This window comes from Miniopterus schreibersii (assembly GCF_964146895.1).
Source record: "Miniopterus schreibersii genome assembly, chromosome: 15".
NCBI lineage: Eukaryota > Metazoa > Chordata > Mammalia > Chiroptera > Miniopteridae > Miniopterus > Miniopterus schreibersii.
The window spans coordinates 53,762,886-53,779,397 of NC_138115.1; the positions used below are offsets into that span (position 1 = coordinate 53,762,886).

General features: G+C 58.0%; 1 protein-coding gene and 1 long non-coding RNA gene across 2 annotated transcripts in view; one reads left to right on the forward strand and one right to left on the reverse strand.

Moving 5' to 3' along the window:
• Positions 1 to 710: 710 nt before the first annotated feature.
• On the reverse strand, positions 711 to 7,262 carry LOC308567584. The gene is made up of 7 exons (XR_014000345.1): positions 6,985 to 7,262; positions 4,489 to 4,615; positions 3,940 to 4,103; positions 3,600 to 3,682; positions 3,073 to 3,349; positions 1,094 to 2,717; positions 711 to 839 (listed from the first exon to the last, which is right to left on the reverse strand). It is a non-coding gene; the product is annotated as an uncharacterized lncRNA (long non-coding RNA).
• Positions 7,263 to 7,465: 203 nt separating this feature from the next.
• The window catches only part of PDZRN3 (PDZ domain containing ring finger 3), a 99,360-nt gene continuing 90,313 nt past the window's right edge, over positions 7,466 to 16,512 (forward strand). Inside the window, exon 1 of the mRNA XM_081159301.1 lies at positions 7,466 to 8,512. Within this exon, the coding sequence (XP_081015427.1) occupies positions 7,790 to 8,512 (723 nt within the window). The 5' untranslated portion in view covers positions 7,466 to 7,789. The remainder of the gene's footprint in view (positions 8,513 to 16,512) is intronic.

Consider the following 16,512-nt stretch of genomic DNA (forward strand, 5'->3'; position numbering starts at 1 on the left):
TGACTCCTTTCCAGCCATTTAAACATTTAAACTTTGCTTTTCGCTCCCCCCATCCAAGCACAGGGTTCGCAGGGTGTCCCACCCTCGGCCCCAGTCACGTGACTTAAACCATGTGGTGGGGACAGAGAGGGTCTTCCCTGTGGGGACAAATGAAGATGGAGATTCCAGTGGGTGGAAGGAGAAAGAGACAAACCGTCCGCCTTGCAGAGGTGTCTCCGTCAGGAGCTCAGTGGCAGCAACACTTGCACCCAGGGCCAGCCCTGGCCGCTGTGCCCGGTGGGTGGAGCGCTGGCCTGCACACCGAAGGCTCCAGGGTTCGATCCCAGGCACGTACCTCGGTTGCAGGTTCGATCCCGGCTCGGTCGGGGTGCATGAAGGAGGCAACCAATCAATGTGTCTCTCACATCGATGTTTCTCTCCCCCCTCCCACCCACTCTCTCTAAAAATGAATGAAAAAATGTCCTCGAGGGAGGATTTACAACAACAGAACCCAGAGCTAATACTTCAGAGTGTGTTTTACAAACGGCTTCACTGAAACTGCAAATCTTTTCAGGCTCCTGAGGGAGTGAGGAGCTTCGAGCCAGGCCTGGCATTTCTGCTTTACCAGGAGCTCGGGCGACTGTGAAAGCCTGCATTTCCCGGGCGCCCTGCGCACTGGGCCGTGTCGTCCCGGGTTTGACTCGCTGAAGACGAGAAACCACTACGTGGCTGTAAAACCAGTGAACCTCTTGCCTTTATTTAACCTCTTGCCCTTGAAAATACATCTTTTTATGGCTCACATGTGGTCAGACACAGCCTGCTCTGGGCTCTCCCCTCCCGTGAGTCATGTGGAGAAGCACCTGAAAGGGAAAGAGACCAGGTGCCCACGTGCTCAACCTCACTGACCCAGAACGGCCACACGCCACGGTCCGATTGACACAGGAGCCCCGAGGCAGCGCACGGAGTCTTGGGGATCATGTACGAGCCACTGTCCCCGCCCAGCCTGTCACATACAAGCGTAAAGCCAGCCATGCACCTTAACTCCACACAGGTCTCCATTCTCCACTGAGGGACACGTGCACATTGGAGAGGAGAGTTTAGGACAGGCGCTGACCTCAGCAATCGTAGCTGCTACTCTCGTGCCTCAGGATCAGGTATTTCCGTGGGAATTCCCAGACTTTTAAAATGCAGCGGTTTGGGAATGGCAAGTAGGTAAGTTCATTTTAGTGCCGAGAGATTTTTATGCTCACGTTCTAAGAACACGACCTCTCTGTTTGGCTCCGTACGTGGACATGCATGGGCAGGGCGGGCAGCTGGCGCCGAGCCCGAGGCTGCAGACTGGACAGCTCTTTGTGAACCGCACACGTCACTGGGTGGCTCTGGGTTTCCAACCGGGCAGAAAATCCACAGAAGACAAGCTGGCTCCGACCACCAGACACTCAGGAGAACCAAGTGTGACAAGAAGACATGGGGCAACGACTCCAGGGCAGAGGGGGAAGTTAATGCTCCTTCAAAGTAAACACTTGGTTCTCTTACCCTGTTATCAATTTGAAGTAATTTAATCGTCGCCACACCTTTCAGATCTGAAGTGTCATTAGCATGTCTGCCGTCCTCACGCCGGCCTGTCGAGCATCTGTCTGGCCTCCTTTGAGGGGAAGGGGATGGGAGTAAACTGTTGGAAACACTGGCCACGTCTAGTAAGTTGTGTTTGAGTTACGTCTGTCCAGGGAGGAAGCTGATGCTCCTCAGGTGACAGCCGAGGAAAGCGGTGCCAGTCTGAGCTCGCTGGCCCCTTGCGGCTGGGAACGCAGCCCAGTACCCAGCTCCGCCTGTGCCTGACGTGCCCCTCACCAGGCCCCGGCTCCAAGTGAAATGCTGTCCCACTCAGCAGCCTGTTTCACAGATGGATGTGCACTAACATCTGCCTTCTACAGACAAAGAAACTGAGGAGAAAAGTGGGACCTGCAAATGTCCTGCGGCCAATCTGAGCAGGAACCAGGAAGCGCAGGGAGGCGTTCCTGACTCCAAGCCTGTAACACTCTCCGTCCCCTTCGTCCAAAGTATGCCATTTCCTGAGCATCCGTTTACTGAAAAATCCATGTCACTCTGTGTCCCTGTGATGGTATTCATGGTCTCAAGTTGAGCTGATTTTGTTTTTCCAAAAAGGCAGTGTATCCACTTACCACAGGGGCAGCGGTGGGCCAAATCCCGCCCTCCTGACAACCAAGTTTTACTGGGAACAGCCTCAGCTGTTCGTTTACATGTTGTCTGTGGAGGTTTTCTGCTGAATAGTCGTGGCAGGTACGACCTGGCCCTCAAAGCAGACGGAAAATATTGACCATCTGGTTCTTTACAGAAAAGTTAGCCAAAGCTAGATATGGACAATCACACATGTTATTTCTGTGATGAAATTATCTCTAGTGCATAGACCGGTGGTATTCGTTGGCTCAGGGCCGTTTCCACTGTTAAATTATATGTATATATTATTTGTTTAATTCATTACATTTCTATCAAACGCCACCAAAAAATAAATGGCCAGAAGTCCACGTGGGGGGCATTTGTGCATGAAGAAAACGTAGTCCCCCAAGTAATAACGTGTGACATGTGAGACCTCCTTTCACGTTCCCGACAGGCTCTCCTGAGTTTTGCCCCCACCTGGGGTGTGTTCAGTTCTTAGGCTTCACTTCGATTCCATTTACAAACTGGGTTGACCCCACAGGCCCGTGGGCTATGGTTGCCTAGAAAACAAAGCACAAAGCCAGTCAGAGAAAGACAAATATCACATGATCTCACTTACATGTGGAATCTAATGAATAAAATAAACTAACGAACAAAAGAGAGCCAGAGACGTGGAAGCATGGAGCAGACTGAGGGGTCTCAGAGGGAAGGGGGTAGAGGAAGAGATTAACCAGGAACTTATGCATACATGCATAACCCACGGACAAAGAGAAGGGGGTGAAGGCCTGGGGAGTGGGGAGTGGGGAGGAGGGGGTCAATGGGGTAAAAAAAGGGGACATCTGTAATACTTTCAACAATAAATATAAACTGGAAAAAAAAAATACAGATTACAGGTTGGCCCACATTTTCACTCACCTCCTACAGGTTAAAGAACCAGCAGAGCTTTTGTAGCCCTGGAACAGAACCAACCGGGCGAGACCTCGATTCCAGCTCTATCTTCATCTCTAAGCCCGCGCAGCCCACAGGTAAATTACAGGTTACGGTGGAGATTCCCGCCGGGACAACCGGCTCTCAGGCCTCCAGGCGCTTTCATCTGTCGGATCCCACTTCTGACGCCCTCACCGTCTGTCGGGATGCAGTGGCCGTTTGCCAGGGTGAGTCTGCCAGCAATTGGACACATTTTCCATTGGACCTGCACAGAAAAATGTTAGTGTTGCTGACGATTTTTCCATGATTGCTGCGCCCTGTGAGAAGCAGCCCAGGGCCAGCTGTGTGAGATGTTTCGCGTCTGTCCCGGCACAGGGTAGAAAACAGCCTGAGAGGTTCAGGAGACTTTGGTTTGTCAAAATAGAACAAACGTTACAGTAGAAGCTCCAAACCATTGCAGGACTGACTTCCTCAGTGTTTTGTTTTAGCTCTCCCTTTACCCAGTGCCCACTCACCAAAAACCAGTTTCAGGCCAAGATTTCAGAGAAGGGTGATGTCACCTTTTTCCTGGTTGGCTGGCATCTCAAGAATGTTTTGCCTAAAGCCCTCCCAGAAGAAAGAAAGTTATTCTTTGGTCATAAAATGATAAAAAGGATAGAAGGGGGAAAAAAACCCCAAAACAATGGGCCTCTTCTTTAATGCAAGATGGTATTTAAATGAGAATTGTGTGTTTGACGCCCCGGGGAGGAGGAGCACTAGGGAAACCGCGGGTTAGAGCTCAGACCTGTGTGTGTTGTGGCCCGTGGTCCATACACTGTGCTCTGAAGGGGCCCAAGGGGGAAACAGTGAGCTCACCTCTGGCTACCTGAGGCCCAAGGTGACAAGACAGTGATGTCACACTCAGGGTCTGCTTGTCACACCAGCCAGCCTGGAGAACACGATTTATTCTGTCCCACCTTGGAGGCAGCACCAGAGGGTCCAACGTCACACAGGAAAACACAGGGACCTTCCCCAGCAGCCTGAAATAGTACCACGAAGCACCTGCGTGAAGTCTTTGGGGGTTTCTACATATAAAAATTAGTCAATTAGCAATTATTACTGTGTGTTAGGTAAGCTCGGGTTATTATTATCATAATTTTACAGACAGAGTAAATGAGGGTGGTGAAGGTGCCAGGAGAAAAATTAAAATTAACGAGTTTCTAGATCACAGGCCTGAGCTGCAAGGATTTTAAAGAGCATGCTTATTAAGAAAAAATAAAAATAAAAAAGAAACATGCTATAAAGTGAAACTTGAATGTTGCAAAACAGACTTTCCAAATTAAAAATGTTCGATTTATTAATGAAACCAGTGCTGGGATTCTGTTTCTCATTTATGAATGGAAACCGCTGGTTTTGATTTTTTACCTTCTACGTCTGGGACGGACGAGTGGCTGTCCACGCTTGATGGGGGACGGGGTTGGTGTTGTTGGGGGTCTTCACTCTTCAAGTCAGTTCCTTATTTTATTTCCTTCTTAGGGATAATCAAGGGTCTCTGATGTTTTAGAAACGTGAAAAATGTGTTTGGATCAGTGACAATTTGGGTAAACTGAGTTCAGTGCCTGTCCACTGTTAGTGTCCAATGTGGCATCTTCCTTTAAACGTTAAAAGTTTGATTAGACTTTAGAAACTGCCATCCTGCAATTTAGCTAAAGTGGGGGGGGGGGGGTCTGTGCAGAAAAGTCATTTTGAATGTGTTTATTAAACAGAGTATTGTATCTACTTCTTACATGTATTTTTTCCCTTCACAGATGATTGTCTCAAGTCAGAGGGTACTGATGATGGTTGGGAGGGTGACAGGTGTGCCTGACATTTATTGGAGCTGTTGGGAAAAGGGTTTCTTTCTGGGGGGCTTGGCGAGCTTGTGAGCAGGGGCTGTGTGAGAACCACAGAGGCCTGGGAAGGGAGCCCACCCAGAGGAGAGCTGAGCAGGCCCAGCAGGTTGCCTCAGCGTCTGTCGTGATCACGCTGCCTTGAATGTTCATTTTCAGTTTTCCTGGGAGCATAGCAAAGGGCGGAATTGCTGGGCCAGACTGTCACTCCACGTTGAACATTCGGAGGAACCGCCAGACCGTTTTGCCAAGAAGCTGCCCCGTCTGCATCCCACCAGCCATGTGGAAGGTTCCCCTGTCTCCATGTCCTTGCCTGCCTCTCACTGTCCAGAAGTTTCCTGACATTAGCTGCTCTAGCGGGTGTGAAGCGATGTCTTGTGGAAAATCTGCCAAATCACGACCACATAGTGACCCGGCAGCTCCAATGGAAGCTGGTTGTTCAGAACTCAGGATAGATTTTTTATGGGAACTGTGTCATAAATGCTGGTGTGTTCCCCAAACAGGCCACACTGTGATTCTGACCTCTTGTGCCAGTGGCGTCAACCTGGGAGTAGGGTTCTAGAGCAGAGCTTACACGGAGCGGGAACAGGGAGCCCAACCTTGTCCCAGGGGAGGTGCCACGTGCACAGGGCACCCCCACTCTGGGATGGAACTAGACCTGATCAACCCTGCCCGAGGCTGCCCAGAGCCCTGCTGTGCCCCCAGCACCAGCTCAATCCATTCAAAGTCCTCATCTGGTGTCTGCGAGCCCCCAGGGGTTTGGGGTTTGGCTCCAGCCCACTTCTCTGCCCTTACCTGACTCGGTTTCCCCTTCCTCACCTGTTTTAAGTTCTGGGCCTGCTCTAACTTAAATAACCCTCAGCGCCTCCGCAGTCCTGTCCCCTCTGCCTGGGAGGTCCTGCTGCTCATCCGGGCTCCTTCTCATCCTGAGGGACAACTCACACTCCCCTGAGCAGACTCCCCCCGGAAGGGCCCCCCTAGTTTCCGAGTCCCCATCTGTTCAATTCAGCCACTAAACATGCACGGTCTGCCCCGCTGACATTCTAGGAGGGGCTTTTTCCTGAAGCTAAAATTAACCAGAGAGGAGTGGCTCAGACAGGCATCCATCGGCCTGGCCCCCCCCCGCCCCCCTCGTCCCCCGCCCCGCCCCCCTCACCCCCCCGCCCCCGCCCCGCCCCCCTCACCCCCCCGCCCCCCCTCGTCCCCCGCCCCACCCCCCTCACCCCCCCCGCCCCCCTCGTCCCCCGCCCCGCCCCCCTCACCCCCCTGCCCCCCCTCGTCCCCCGCCCCACCCCCCTCACCCCCCCGGCCCCCCTCGCCCCCCGCCCCGCCCCCCTCGCCCCCCTCACCCCCCCCCGCCCCCCGCCCCCCCAGCCGCTGGGGGCAGCTGGGGAGAAGCTCCCCCGCCAGCGAGCACGAGTCTCCGAGTCTCCGTCCAGTGTCCGGCCGCCGAGCCCGCGTCTCAGAACCAGTTTGGTTGGAGACTGTCACCCTGTCGACACGAGCCCACCCTGGGACGGGGAGAGGCCCCCACCCCTGTGGAAAGAACCCGCTTCTTGCCCATTAGCCGGGAGCCTGGGCGCAGCTCAGCAGCCGGGGGGCGGGGGCCCCGCACGTGCGCCCCGAGCAAAGGCCGGTGGGTTCCCCCGGTACGTCCAAGACGGCGCCGGTCGGGCCGCGGAGAGCACGCGCCCCACGCGGGCGGCCGCGGCCACGGGCACGACCCGGGAGCACTGTCCAGTGACAGCTCCTCGAAGGCCAGTCCCAAGCGAGGAGCCCTCTGGACATCCAGGCGACCCGTCCGCTCGCGCAAGCAGTTAAATAGCGGAGGTGGGGGCCCCGCAGCCGGGGGGGGGGGGGGCGACGCCGAAGCAGCGGGAGGGAGCGGACCGTGGGCCCTCGGTGGGAGCGGGCGGCGGGCTGCGGACCGTGTCTCCGCCTCGGGGGAAGTCACCCAGCGCCCGGGACGCTGCGGGTCCGCGGCCTCCCTCCCGCGCTCAGAGGCGCTGCCGAGAGCCGCGCGCGAGCTCACCCTCCGGCCGCAAAGGCCCAGATTCACGGGGCCGCTTCCAGTCTGAGCGGAACCCGCGACCGTCCCCTGGAGGCTGGTCACCCGCAGGCTGGTCGCCCGGCGATTCTCCAGACCGGCCAGGTCAGAATCCACACCCGCGTGAAATCTGAGAGCCCTGCTCCCCGGGACCCCGCAGGACCCCGTCGGGCCCGGCGCCGGCTGAGCCTCCCACTGGAGGTGTCCGGGGGGGACCCGGCCGCCCACGCGGGCGCAGAGCCGGCCCGGGCCCCGGGCTCCCCACCGTCCCGGACGAGTTCGGCAGCGACCGTAAGTGCCGGCGTAGCGGCCCCGGCGGTTTTTCCGCCCGCGGCCGGCGGCGGGGAGGGGCGGGGCGGGGGCGGGGCGGGGCGGGCCGCGCGGGGCGGGGGTCCCGGGAGGGGCTCCGCGGCGCCGGGCGGGGCGACGGCGGCCTCGCCTCCGGACGCCGCGAGCGTCTCTCGGCTGGAACTTGCCCCCGAGGCGAACGGCGCGGGAGGGCGAGCAGAGCCCCGGGGGGAAGGTGCGCGCTGCGTCCCGGGGGCGCGGCCCCTCCGAGCGGCGGCCTCCCCGCCCCCTCGGCCTCCCCGCGCCGCCTCGGAGCAGCGGCGGCCCCGCGGGATGCGTGTGCGCTCGCGCTCGCGCAAATACGGCGCAGGAGCTCGGGCCCCTTTCCGAGAAGCCGGCGGAGTCGGGCTCAGTCCGCCGAGAGCGCGCGCGCGGCCGGTCTGCGCTCCTCGCTGGGCGGGCGGGCGCCGCTCCCCGGCGGCGACCCCGGCCCGGCCGCACCATGGGCTTCGAGCTGGACCGCTTCGACGGCGAGGTGGACCCCGACCTGAAGTGCGCCCTGTGCCGTAAGGTGCTGGAGGACCCGCTGACCACGCCGTGCGGCCACGTCTTCTGCGCCGGCTGCGTCCTGCCCTGGGTGGTGCAGGAGGGCAGCTGCCCCGCGCGCTGCCGCGGCCGCCTGTCGGCCAAGGAGCTCAACCACGTGCTGCCGCTCAAGCGCCTCATCCTGAAGCTGGACATCAAGTGCGCGCACGCGGCCCGGGGCTGCGGCCGGGTGGTCAAGCTGCAGGAGCTGCCCGAGCACCTGGAGCGCTGCGACTTCGCGCCCGCGCGCTGCCGCCACGCGGGGTGCGCCCAGGTGCTGCCGAGGCGCGACCTGGAGGCGCACATGCGGGACGCGTGCGACGCGAGGCCCGTGGGCCGCTGCCAGGAGGGCTGCGGGCTGCCCCTGACGCGCGGGGAGCTGCGCGCGGGCGGCCACTGCTGCGCCCGGGCCCTGCGGGCGCACAACGCGGCGCTGCAGGCCCGGCTCGCCGCGCTGCACAAGGCGCTCAAGAAGGAGGCGCTGCGCGCGGGCAAGCGCGAGAAGTCGCTGGTGGCGCAGCTGGCCGCCGCGCAGCTGGAGCTGCAGATGACCGCCCTTCGCTACCAGAAGAAGTTCACCGAGTACAGCGCGCGCCTCGACTCGCTCAGCCGCTGCGTGGCCGCGCCGGCTGCGGGCAAGGTAGGCGCCGCCCGTCCCTGCCAGGCCGGGTGCCCAGGGCAGCTCCCGGCCCGCTCCGGGGTCCTGCGACGCCGTGGCTTCCCGGGAGCGCCGCGGCCCCCTCCTCCCGCTGCTTGCGGCTGTATCGCCGGGAGCGGGGCGCTGAGTCCGCCCAAGCTGGGAAACTCTGGTCGCTACAGATTACCAGGCGCACTGGGTGAAACACGTTACAGCGGCTTCAGGGGCTTGGAAAGACCGAAAGGAGCCCACAGCCAGGGCAGGGAGCCACTTTTGCAGCCCAGACCAGCTAGTATTTGGGGGGAAGCCTTAACTGCCTTTACGGTGGGGAATCGTGGTCCCCACACCAGTTACACACAGGGTACGATATTGGCACACAGGGTGCGCTATATCCAGGCATCCTCAGGGCCCAGGCCAGTACAGAGTCCTTAAGGAGGGAGCCAGAGAAAGGCCTCTTCTGGGAAGGCTGGATGCAGGCGTGGACTTTGCTGGCAGCCAGCTGCTGACCTTGAGGGAGCTGCTGACCAATGGTCTCTAAAGTTGTAAGTCTGTGCTGCTCCCTAGAGATGTGACGGGGTGAAACCCAGCCGGGCACCCTCTGAGGTGTCACCCGGGGATTCCAGAAGGAATTAAAGGAACCGACACCAAGTATAAAGTAACGATTGAGACAGAGTCCTGAGAATTTGAACTGTTTTAGGATCTGGGCTTTTTGCTGACCAGCTAGGTGAGCTCCTGGCTTGGTCCAGGTGCCCCAGGTATCCCTAAGTGTAACATGGCTGTTGTCAGCCTCCAGGGAGAGCGTGCTCTGTGGAAGGACCTGGCGCTGTGCCGGGGTGGGGGGGTAAGTGCTCGACAACTGTTGCCTGCAATTATCTGAAGGCCCCGAGCCCTCCCCTCCTGCTGGGAGGTGGTGCAGTCACTCCCCTCTGAAGGCGCTGAGGGGCCCTGTGCTGAGCACTTCTCAGCTGCTTCCTTGCTAATCAAATAAGGTACTGAAAGGTTAAGGCTGGTGGTTCTTGGGCAGCTAAACGGCCATGTCAGACCGTGGATACAGAAAATGGAATTTATTTAAGGAAAGGGGGTGGGGGATACCCAAAGGGAAGGGCTACACACACTGAGCCAAAGGGTACTGGGTCCTTGACGGCAGCAAACATATACTTGGGACAGTGAGACAAGGGAGAGCATCCAGGAGGCAACAGGAGAGCCCAGGCTGGGCTCCTTTTGCTCACTGAGAAGTCAGGAGAAGGGGGCCTTCGAGGCAGTTTCAGGGGATAAGCCTGGATGAGCTGCTGCTGCCCATTGCTCCCCTGGTTGTAAGTCTCCTGGGGTCTCGTCGGAGGGAAGAAGGGGGATGGAGGTGGCGCTGGGGTGCTCCCCTGGTGGGGAGTGTGCACTGGGTCCTTTGTCCTGAGCATATCGATCTCTTTATTGCAGGTGGGAATCTTAGGGGAGGTCTCAGGGGAGGGTCTCAATAGAATATTCATCAGCTCTCCAGGTGCTCTTTCTGGGTCGTGGCCTCCGCTGATGGTCATCACTGGTCGTTAGTCAGTGCAGCTGGTCCTGAGGCAGCCATGGTGCGTCTGGTCTAGTTTTATTGTTTTTCTTGGCCTGGAGCTGAAATGCAACTGAGACCTAGATGTTATCTTTAGGGAGGAAATGCTCAGGGGTCTAAACCTCTTGACCATCTATATGCTAGGGGACGATAGTTACCCTGAGGACAAGGTTCTTGTTTACCCAGTTTTGCCCCTTGCTGGGCATCCGGGCTTCCTGCCCTGGTGAGTTTCTGTAACCGGTCTCTCTACCTGGGTTTCTATACCTGGACCACCTAACAGGTACCTGCGATGCTTCTTGTTCTGTTGATGGAGAAACTGAGGCCAGGTGAGGGGCAGTCATGGGCTTGGGTCACAGCCTCTAGGTGCCAGATTGGGCTCTGAACTCACGGGCGCCTCTCTCTCCAACCCCAGCTCTTAAACACGGCGGTGTTGCCACTGTCTGTCGCCATAGGTGCCATGTATTGAGTGTTCACTGTGCCAGCAGCTGTGGCCACGCTTTATATGCGCTATCTGCCTAGTCTGTTGAGGTGAGCAAGCAGGCTCAGAGAGACTCTACCCGAGGCCCCCAGGCCTGCATCTGCTTTTCCTCCTGCTGGCCCTCAGCCCCTTTCCCTCTCCACACACCAGGCAGGAAGTTTTCCAACCCCCCTCCGCCCTGGCCCCTGCCTGACTGTCAGCTGCAGCCGGAGCAGCTGGCCGTGCTGGGCGCAGGGCAAATATTTACAGCCCGGAGCTCGCCCCGGACCGCACAGGCTACAAAGGCCTGGAGAGACCACGAGTCACCCCGCAGGGCTGAGCCTGGGCTGAGCAGGCGCCGACCTGGGGAGCAAGCCTGGGTTTTTGCAGTCTGTGCTGTCTTCCGGACTCGCTGTGTAGTTTTAAGTGATGCTTGTTTATAAATAAGCCATTCACTCCCTGGGGTTGACACGCCAGTCATTGTTAGACTAGTTTATTATTTTTCTTGCCTTTTTGTTTTCCTTCTGGAGTGTTTGGGTAAATTCTCTCAGAATCAAAAATACGATACTTGAATGAAAACTGAATGCTTTTGAAGCTCTGAGCCGTAGGATAACCAGAGTCTTCAGCTTGGGGCTGAGATGTTGCCTATTGAGTTTACAGAGTGAGTCCCCTGGAGTTGGAGCCCTGGCTGCTCTGCTCCTCAGGCCAGCCAAGCTCCAGGAATGGCTGGGGGAGAGCTGGGCTGGTTCCTCTCTGGCCCCAGCCCGGGACCTCAGCCAGGCCTTTGGGAAGCTCCTCTGGCCCCAGGTTAACCCTCCGTGGCCCTTGCTGTTCCCGTACATGCCGTTTAAGAACTTGTTTATTTTTTTGGATGGCCTCTGCCTCCGCTGGACACTGTTTATTTTCCAAGAGGCAGAGGGTTGGTGTCCCGAGGAAACTCATGCATAAGAGTTTTATTTTTTTATAAGTCATGATGTTTCCATTTCTGCTACAGGCTGAAGTAGACAGGAAACAGTCCGGTTTTTCAGTACCAGCTCTCCAGGCCTGGCCCTTGTCCCATAAAACTCTCTGGCGTCATTTCACATCTTAGCCGCCCAGTACTCCAGGTTGGTTGGCTGTTCTCAGGTGGAGCTAGAGCAGCACCTCTTGGACTTCCCACAATCAGAATCACCCAGAGAGCTTGTTAAACAGACTCCTGAGTCTTACTCCGAGGTTCCATCCACGAGGGGTGTGAGGTTTGCGCTTGTGACAAGCTCCAGGTGAGGCTGTTCCCCCTGCCACACTTACAGAGGTCAGGCTCGATATGGACACCTGTATGCTGGGCTCCTCTGCACAGTATTTATTTTCCCGATTGTCATATGCACAGCCCTGCCGAAGTGCTCCCAGGAAGCCCAGGGCAGGTTCCAAACTCCAGACCACCTAGCGGGATGCAGTCCATCCGATGGCTTAGAGGGGCATCTTTAACTGGCGTGAAGCCACAGTCTCGGTGACGTGGGCTTGAGTGAGTTAAATAGTGTTGCTCCCAGCCTTAGTTTCCCTCCCTGACTCACCCGTTTGATCCTAAGAACACACACATTCCACAGCAGAGCGTCTTGGGCCTTTGGGCATAACTTCCTCGGAACTGTTGAGAACTTGGGACTCATCCTGGATCCCTCTGCTCTGCTCCCCCCCCCCAGTTTGTCCTGAAATCCTGTTGCGTTTACCCCCTACACGTGCCTTGAAGGTGTGCCCTGCTCTCCCTCCCCATGATGACCACCTTTCCCAGCTCAGGCCTGTTCACTCGTGGGCTCTGTGTGTGTGTGTGTGTTCGGGGCAGATGTTCAGTGCACTGTAGGGTGCTGAGCGGCATCCCTGACCTCTGCCCACGAGATGCCAGCAGCAACCCCCAGTCATGAGGGCCACAGACACCTCCAGACACGGCCATGTGTCCCCTGGGGAAAATACCGGCCTGGTCTCCCTCCCCGTCACCTCTTGCCTGAACCACAGTTGCTCCCGCTAAGTTCTTGCTTCCCTTCGATTTGCTCCTTACCTGGCACCAGGGATGATCCCTCAGAATCATAGGTCTGAGCTCACTCTTCCTCCTCAGACCCTGCTGGGCCTCCCAGGTTCTCCCAGGGGCTGTGTGGTCCAGCGCACTGTGCACCTGCCCTTCCCTCCTCCGCTGCCCTGAGCGCCTCCCCGGCCCCTCCGGGCCGTCCACCTGCTCGTCTCTACCTGGGACAGTCTCTCCAGCTCCGGCTCCCTCTCCTGCCCCTGCACTTAGTGTCCGTCTCTGGATGACCTGCTTGTCTCCTCTGTGGGTTGTGGGTCAGGGATGGATGCAGGCCTGTGTCTAAGCAGGGACTCAGGGCGCCCTGAGTGAGCTGCACGTGGTTTTGTCCAGACCCCGGAGTCTGTGGTATTGGGTTCCTGTGCCTCTCCTGCCTTGGGAGGATCCTCTGAGCTGCTCTGAGCCTTACTTGCCTTATCTGTAAAATGGGACGATACTGAGCCTGCTGCTGGGTGGCGTTGGGATTAGATGTGATGATGCCCACGAGGTGCCAGGAACACTCACCCAGCTGTTGCTGAGCTTCTGCCAAGTGTCTGGTGCCTGCAGGTGTTCAGGTCTTTTCCAAACAAACAGCTGAGGAAAGGTTAGGATTCAAAGTGGGTTTTGTGGAGAAGGAGCAGGCGCCTGGTGCTTCCCCCGAGTGACCATCCTCCGGTTCCCATCCATCCCCTGACCGACCCCTGGGGCAGCTGCTGCATCAGGTCAGCTCCTGTGGTCGGGGCTGAGACGTGAGGAGGGGAAGCTGGTGACGGAGGTGAGGTCACGGTTGTCGTGTGACATGCTTATCCCCTGGAATCACAGCTGGGAGGTCACAGCCCAGCCCCTGCCGTCCTGTGAGAAGTCCTGTCACCGCCGGGCAGCCGGAAGAAAATGCTCAGGATGGGTCCCCGGAGGCCTGAACTCCAGGCACTGAGCCCGCCTGTCTGCCGTCCGCCGATGCCTGTGGGTCTCGGGGTCGTGTCACCAGACGCGTGGACTCACCAGGAATGCAGACGAGCTCCCCGTGAGACCAGAGCTGCGACCTGCAGCCAGGCTCCTGGGCCAGAGATGTAGAGGTTCGGGTTCCTCAGGCTGTTTAAATAGAACAGCAGACGGGTGTGTGTTTGGCCAGGGAAGCACTGAGAATCTTCCCTTATTTCTCTCACATTATTTTTCAAAAGTCTGCCTGGCTCATAGACGAGCATTTTGTCTCCGGAAAAGCTGTCTCTGTCCCTTTGACCCTGTGCCCTGTGCCCGTCTCATCCTCTCTGCGCCGGCTTTGGGGACGGACACCTGCCACCAGCACTTCTGTTGACTCTCATCCACTTTGAATTCAATTCCAAGCATCGTCCCCTGGCTCAGTCTCAGGCCTGCGCGCTCCTTCGTCTGTTCTCCCTCCGAGATTTCTTCCTGTGGAGCGGGAGGCTGGGTGGCAGGGTGGCCGCTGTCCCGCTAAGAATGGTTTGAAGGACAGAGGACACAGGCGTCCTGTGTAGGGTGTGAGACCCCACTTCTTTGGAGAGAATGTCTGGCAGCTGCTCTGCTCCCCCAGCCCCCACCCTGCACATTTCTGCGCTTTCTTGTCACCGAGCCGCAGACAGAGCTGGGTCCCAGCTGTGCGGTCCCTGGGAGCTTTGCATGTTCCGAGGCTGAGGTGTCGTGTCCCCCGGAGGCACAGGCCAGCGGTCAGTCAGTTATAGTTCTCAGAACCCGCGGGCAGCGCTCCAGTCTGCCGGCCCTGGGCTGTGAACCCCACAGCGGCAGCGACCAGAACACCCATCCCTGGGCGGAGAGGGGATGTTAGAAGAGTCCCCGTTGAGGGTGGCGATGGACTCGGGGGACTGCCCACCGATTAGGAGATGGCGAGCTTCCAATGGCCCAGCTGGAGGTGGTGAAGAACAGTGACAGAGAGGAGGGACTTTGCCCATAAGACAGTTTGCATTTTCGGGCACTTGAAAGAAATAACCAGCCACCATAAGGTGTCTTTTGACAAAGGACATTTGGCTTTTCCTTGGTCCCTGTGACTTTTATTTCCACCCCCAAATTCTTGTCCAGTTAGACCCTGCGGTGGAAGCTGAGCAGAGAGTGTTATGGGCAGTTTTAGCTTCGATGTGGGGCCCCTTCTCAGTGAGTCCCCGCGTGGCCCACACCGCGTGTCCTTTTCTGCTGGGACTTCCCGGGGGACGTGCTCTCGGCACCCCCGGGCGAACGTCTCCGCCCTTCTCCGTTCTGAGGGCCCGAGCACCCTGGACGGGGTCCTGGCGGGGACACTGGTCACTGAGGATCCTTACAGCCTCCTGCTTCCCAGGGGGACAGTGATGTCCCCGGACCCCGGAATGGCAGGTGTCTCCTCCGCCCAGCCCCAGGCTCTTGGCGTGAGCCCCGTGCTCTCCTGGGTTCTGGCTCCTGGGGTCACGTGGCACCTGGGAGGAGTGACAGACATGGGACAGCTCTAGGGTGACCCTCGAGGAGGTGACATCTCACGTCCATGCTTGTTTTGCTGTTTTTCTGTTTATTTATTTCTTTTCTTCCCAACCATCAAGACCCACTGACGTGGGAGGAGGCGGGGCAGGCCCCCGGGTCTCGGCTGTCCCGGTCCCTGTGCGACTCCCTCCCAGCTTCTTCCTCGCTGTCCACGCCTCCTCTCCTGTGTGAGCCAGCGGCTGTGGCCGTCTCCGCCCGGGGCCACTCTGTGCCCTCTTGTGTTCTGAGCAGTCACACTGGCCACATGCTGCCGTGTGCTGGGCAGCGACCTTGGGACGGGAGAAGCTGCCATTGTCCCCATTCTGTGGGCGAGGAACCCGATCTTGGGCTTTGACTGTGGGTCCAAGATCTTAGCCACTGCCTCAGGGTTCCTGCCGGGAGCGTAAGACACGCTCCGCCCCTGCCGTGATGAGAGCACAGTCCAGAGGAGCCTTGCTTAGAACTCTAATGGCAGAGCTGATCGGGTGCCTAACCCTTCGGGACGCCGGAGCAGGAGGTCTCAGTCCTTTGAGGCAGAGGGGCTCAGCAGCAGCTACGCGGCGTGGCCTTGGCGTCCGTGGGCCTGGTTCCATCCTGCCTCTCGCTACGCAGCTGTGTGACCTCGGGCAGGCGTGTGGATTCTTGAGCCTGGGACCCTCTGGTGTGGAGCGTGGATGTCATTCCCGCCCCAAAAGCCTGTGTGTTGGTCCCTCCGCTGTTTGTGTGAAGGGGGCTCTTCCCCCGCTTTGTTTCCCTCCTCGGGCCACAGAGGAAATGTTGAAGCGTGGGTTCGGATACACCCTAAAATAGACCAGTGTTGGTTAATCTTCCTTTGGATGAAAGATGCCAGAGCATTTGTCCAAATCTCATCAGTGGGTGGATGGAACTGACCAAAAATTATTTAAATACCCTTTTTCCTGAAGCATTTTGAGCCCAGAATGGTTAAGCAGAGATCAGTGTTAACTTGTTAAACATGCCCATGTGATGCCCAGTGTTTAAACTCTGTTCATGTTTCTTCTGAGAAATCAGACATTTAAGCAGTTAAGGTGGTTTCGGGGGAGGGGAATGGGAGAGAAAATGAGACTCAAGCTCAGGGTGTTGGAGCCAAGGGAAGGCCTTTGGTGAGGGCTGGAGAAGAGAAAGGAGCTGGGTCCAGGCAGACCTCATCCCGTCCCTTGTTCTGTTCTCTCCATGTGTTGTCTCACGACTGCAAATAGTCCTAAAATAGGCAGTGGCACCTACGGCCGATGTCCACCCCCCTGGACAGCCGACGAGGTCAGGGTGTCATTGAAAACGAGAATACCCCTTCTTTCCAGTGACGGCGTCTGGCAAGGAAGTGTAGGCGGTCAGCTCGATGGTACCCAAACCTTTGCAAACTGGTGTTCAGCTGAGGGATGTTGTGTCTCACCTGTCCCTTCAGAGAGGTGAGGCCCCTGAGGCTGGCGCCAGGCTTGGTGTCCGTGGGACCTCAGGTTGGGTCTTTGGGAGATGAGTAGTTCAAC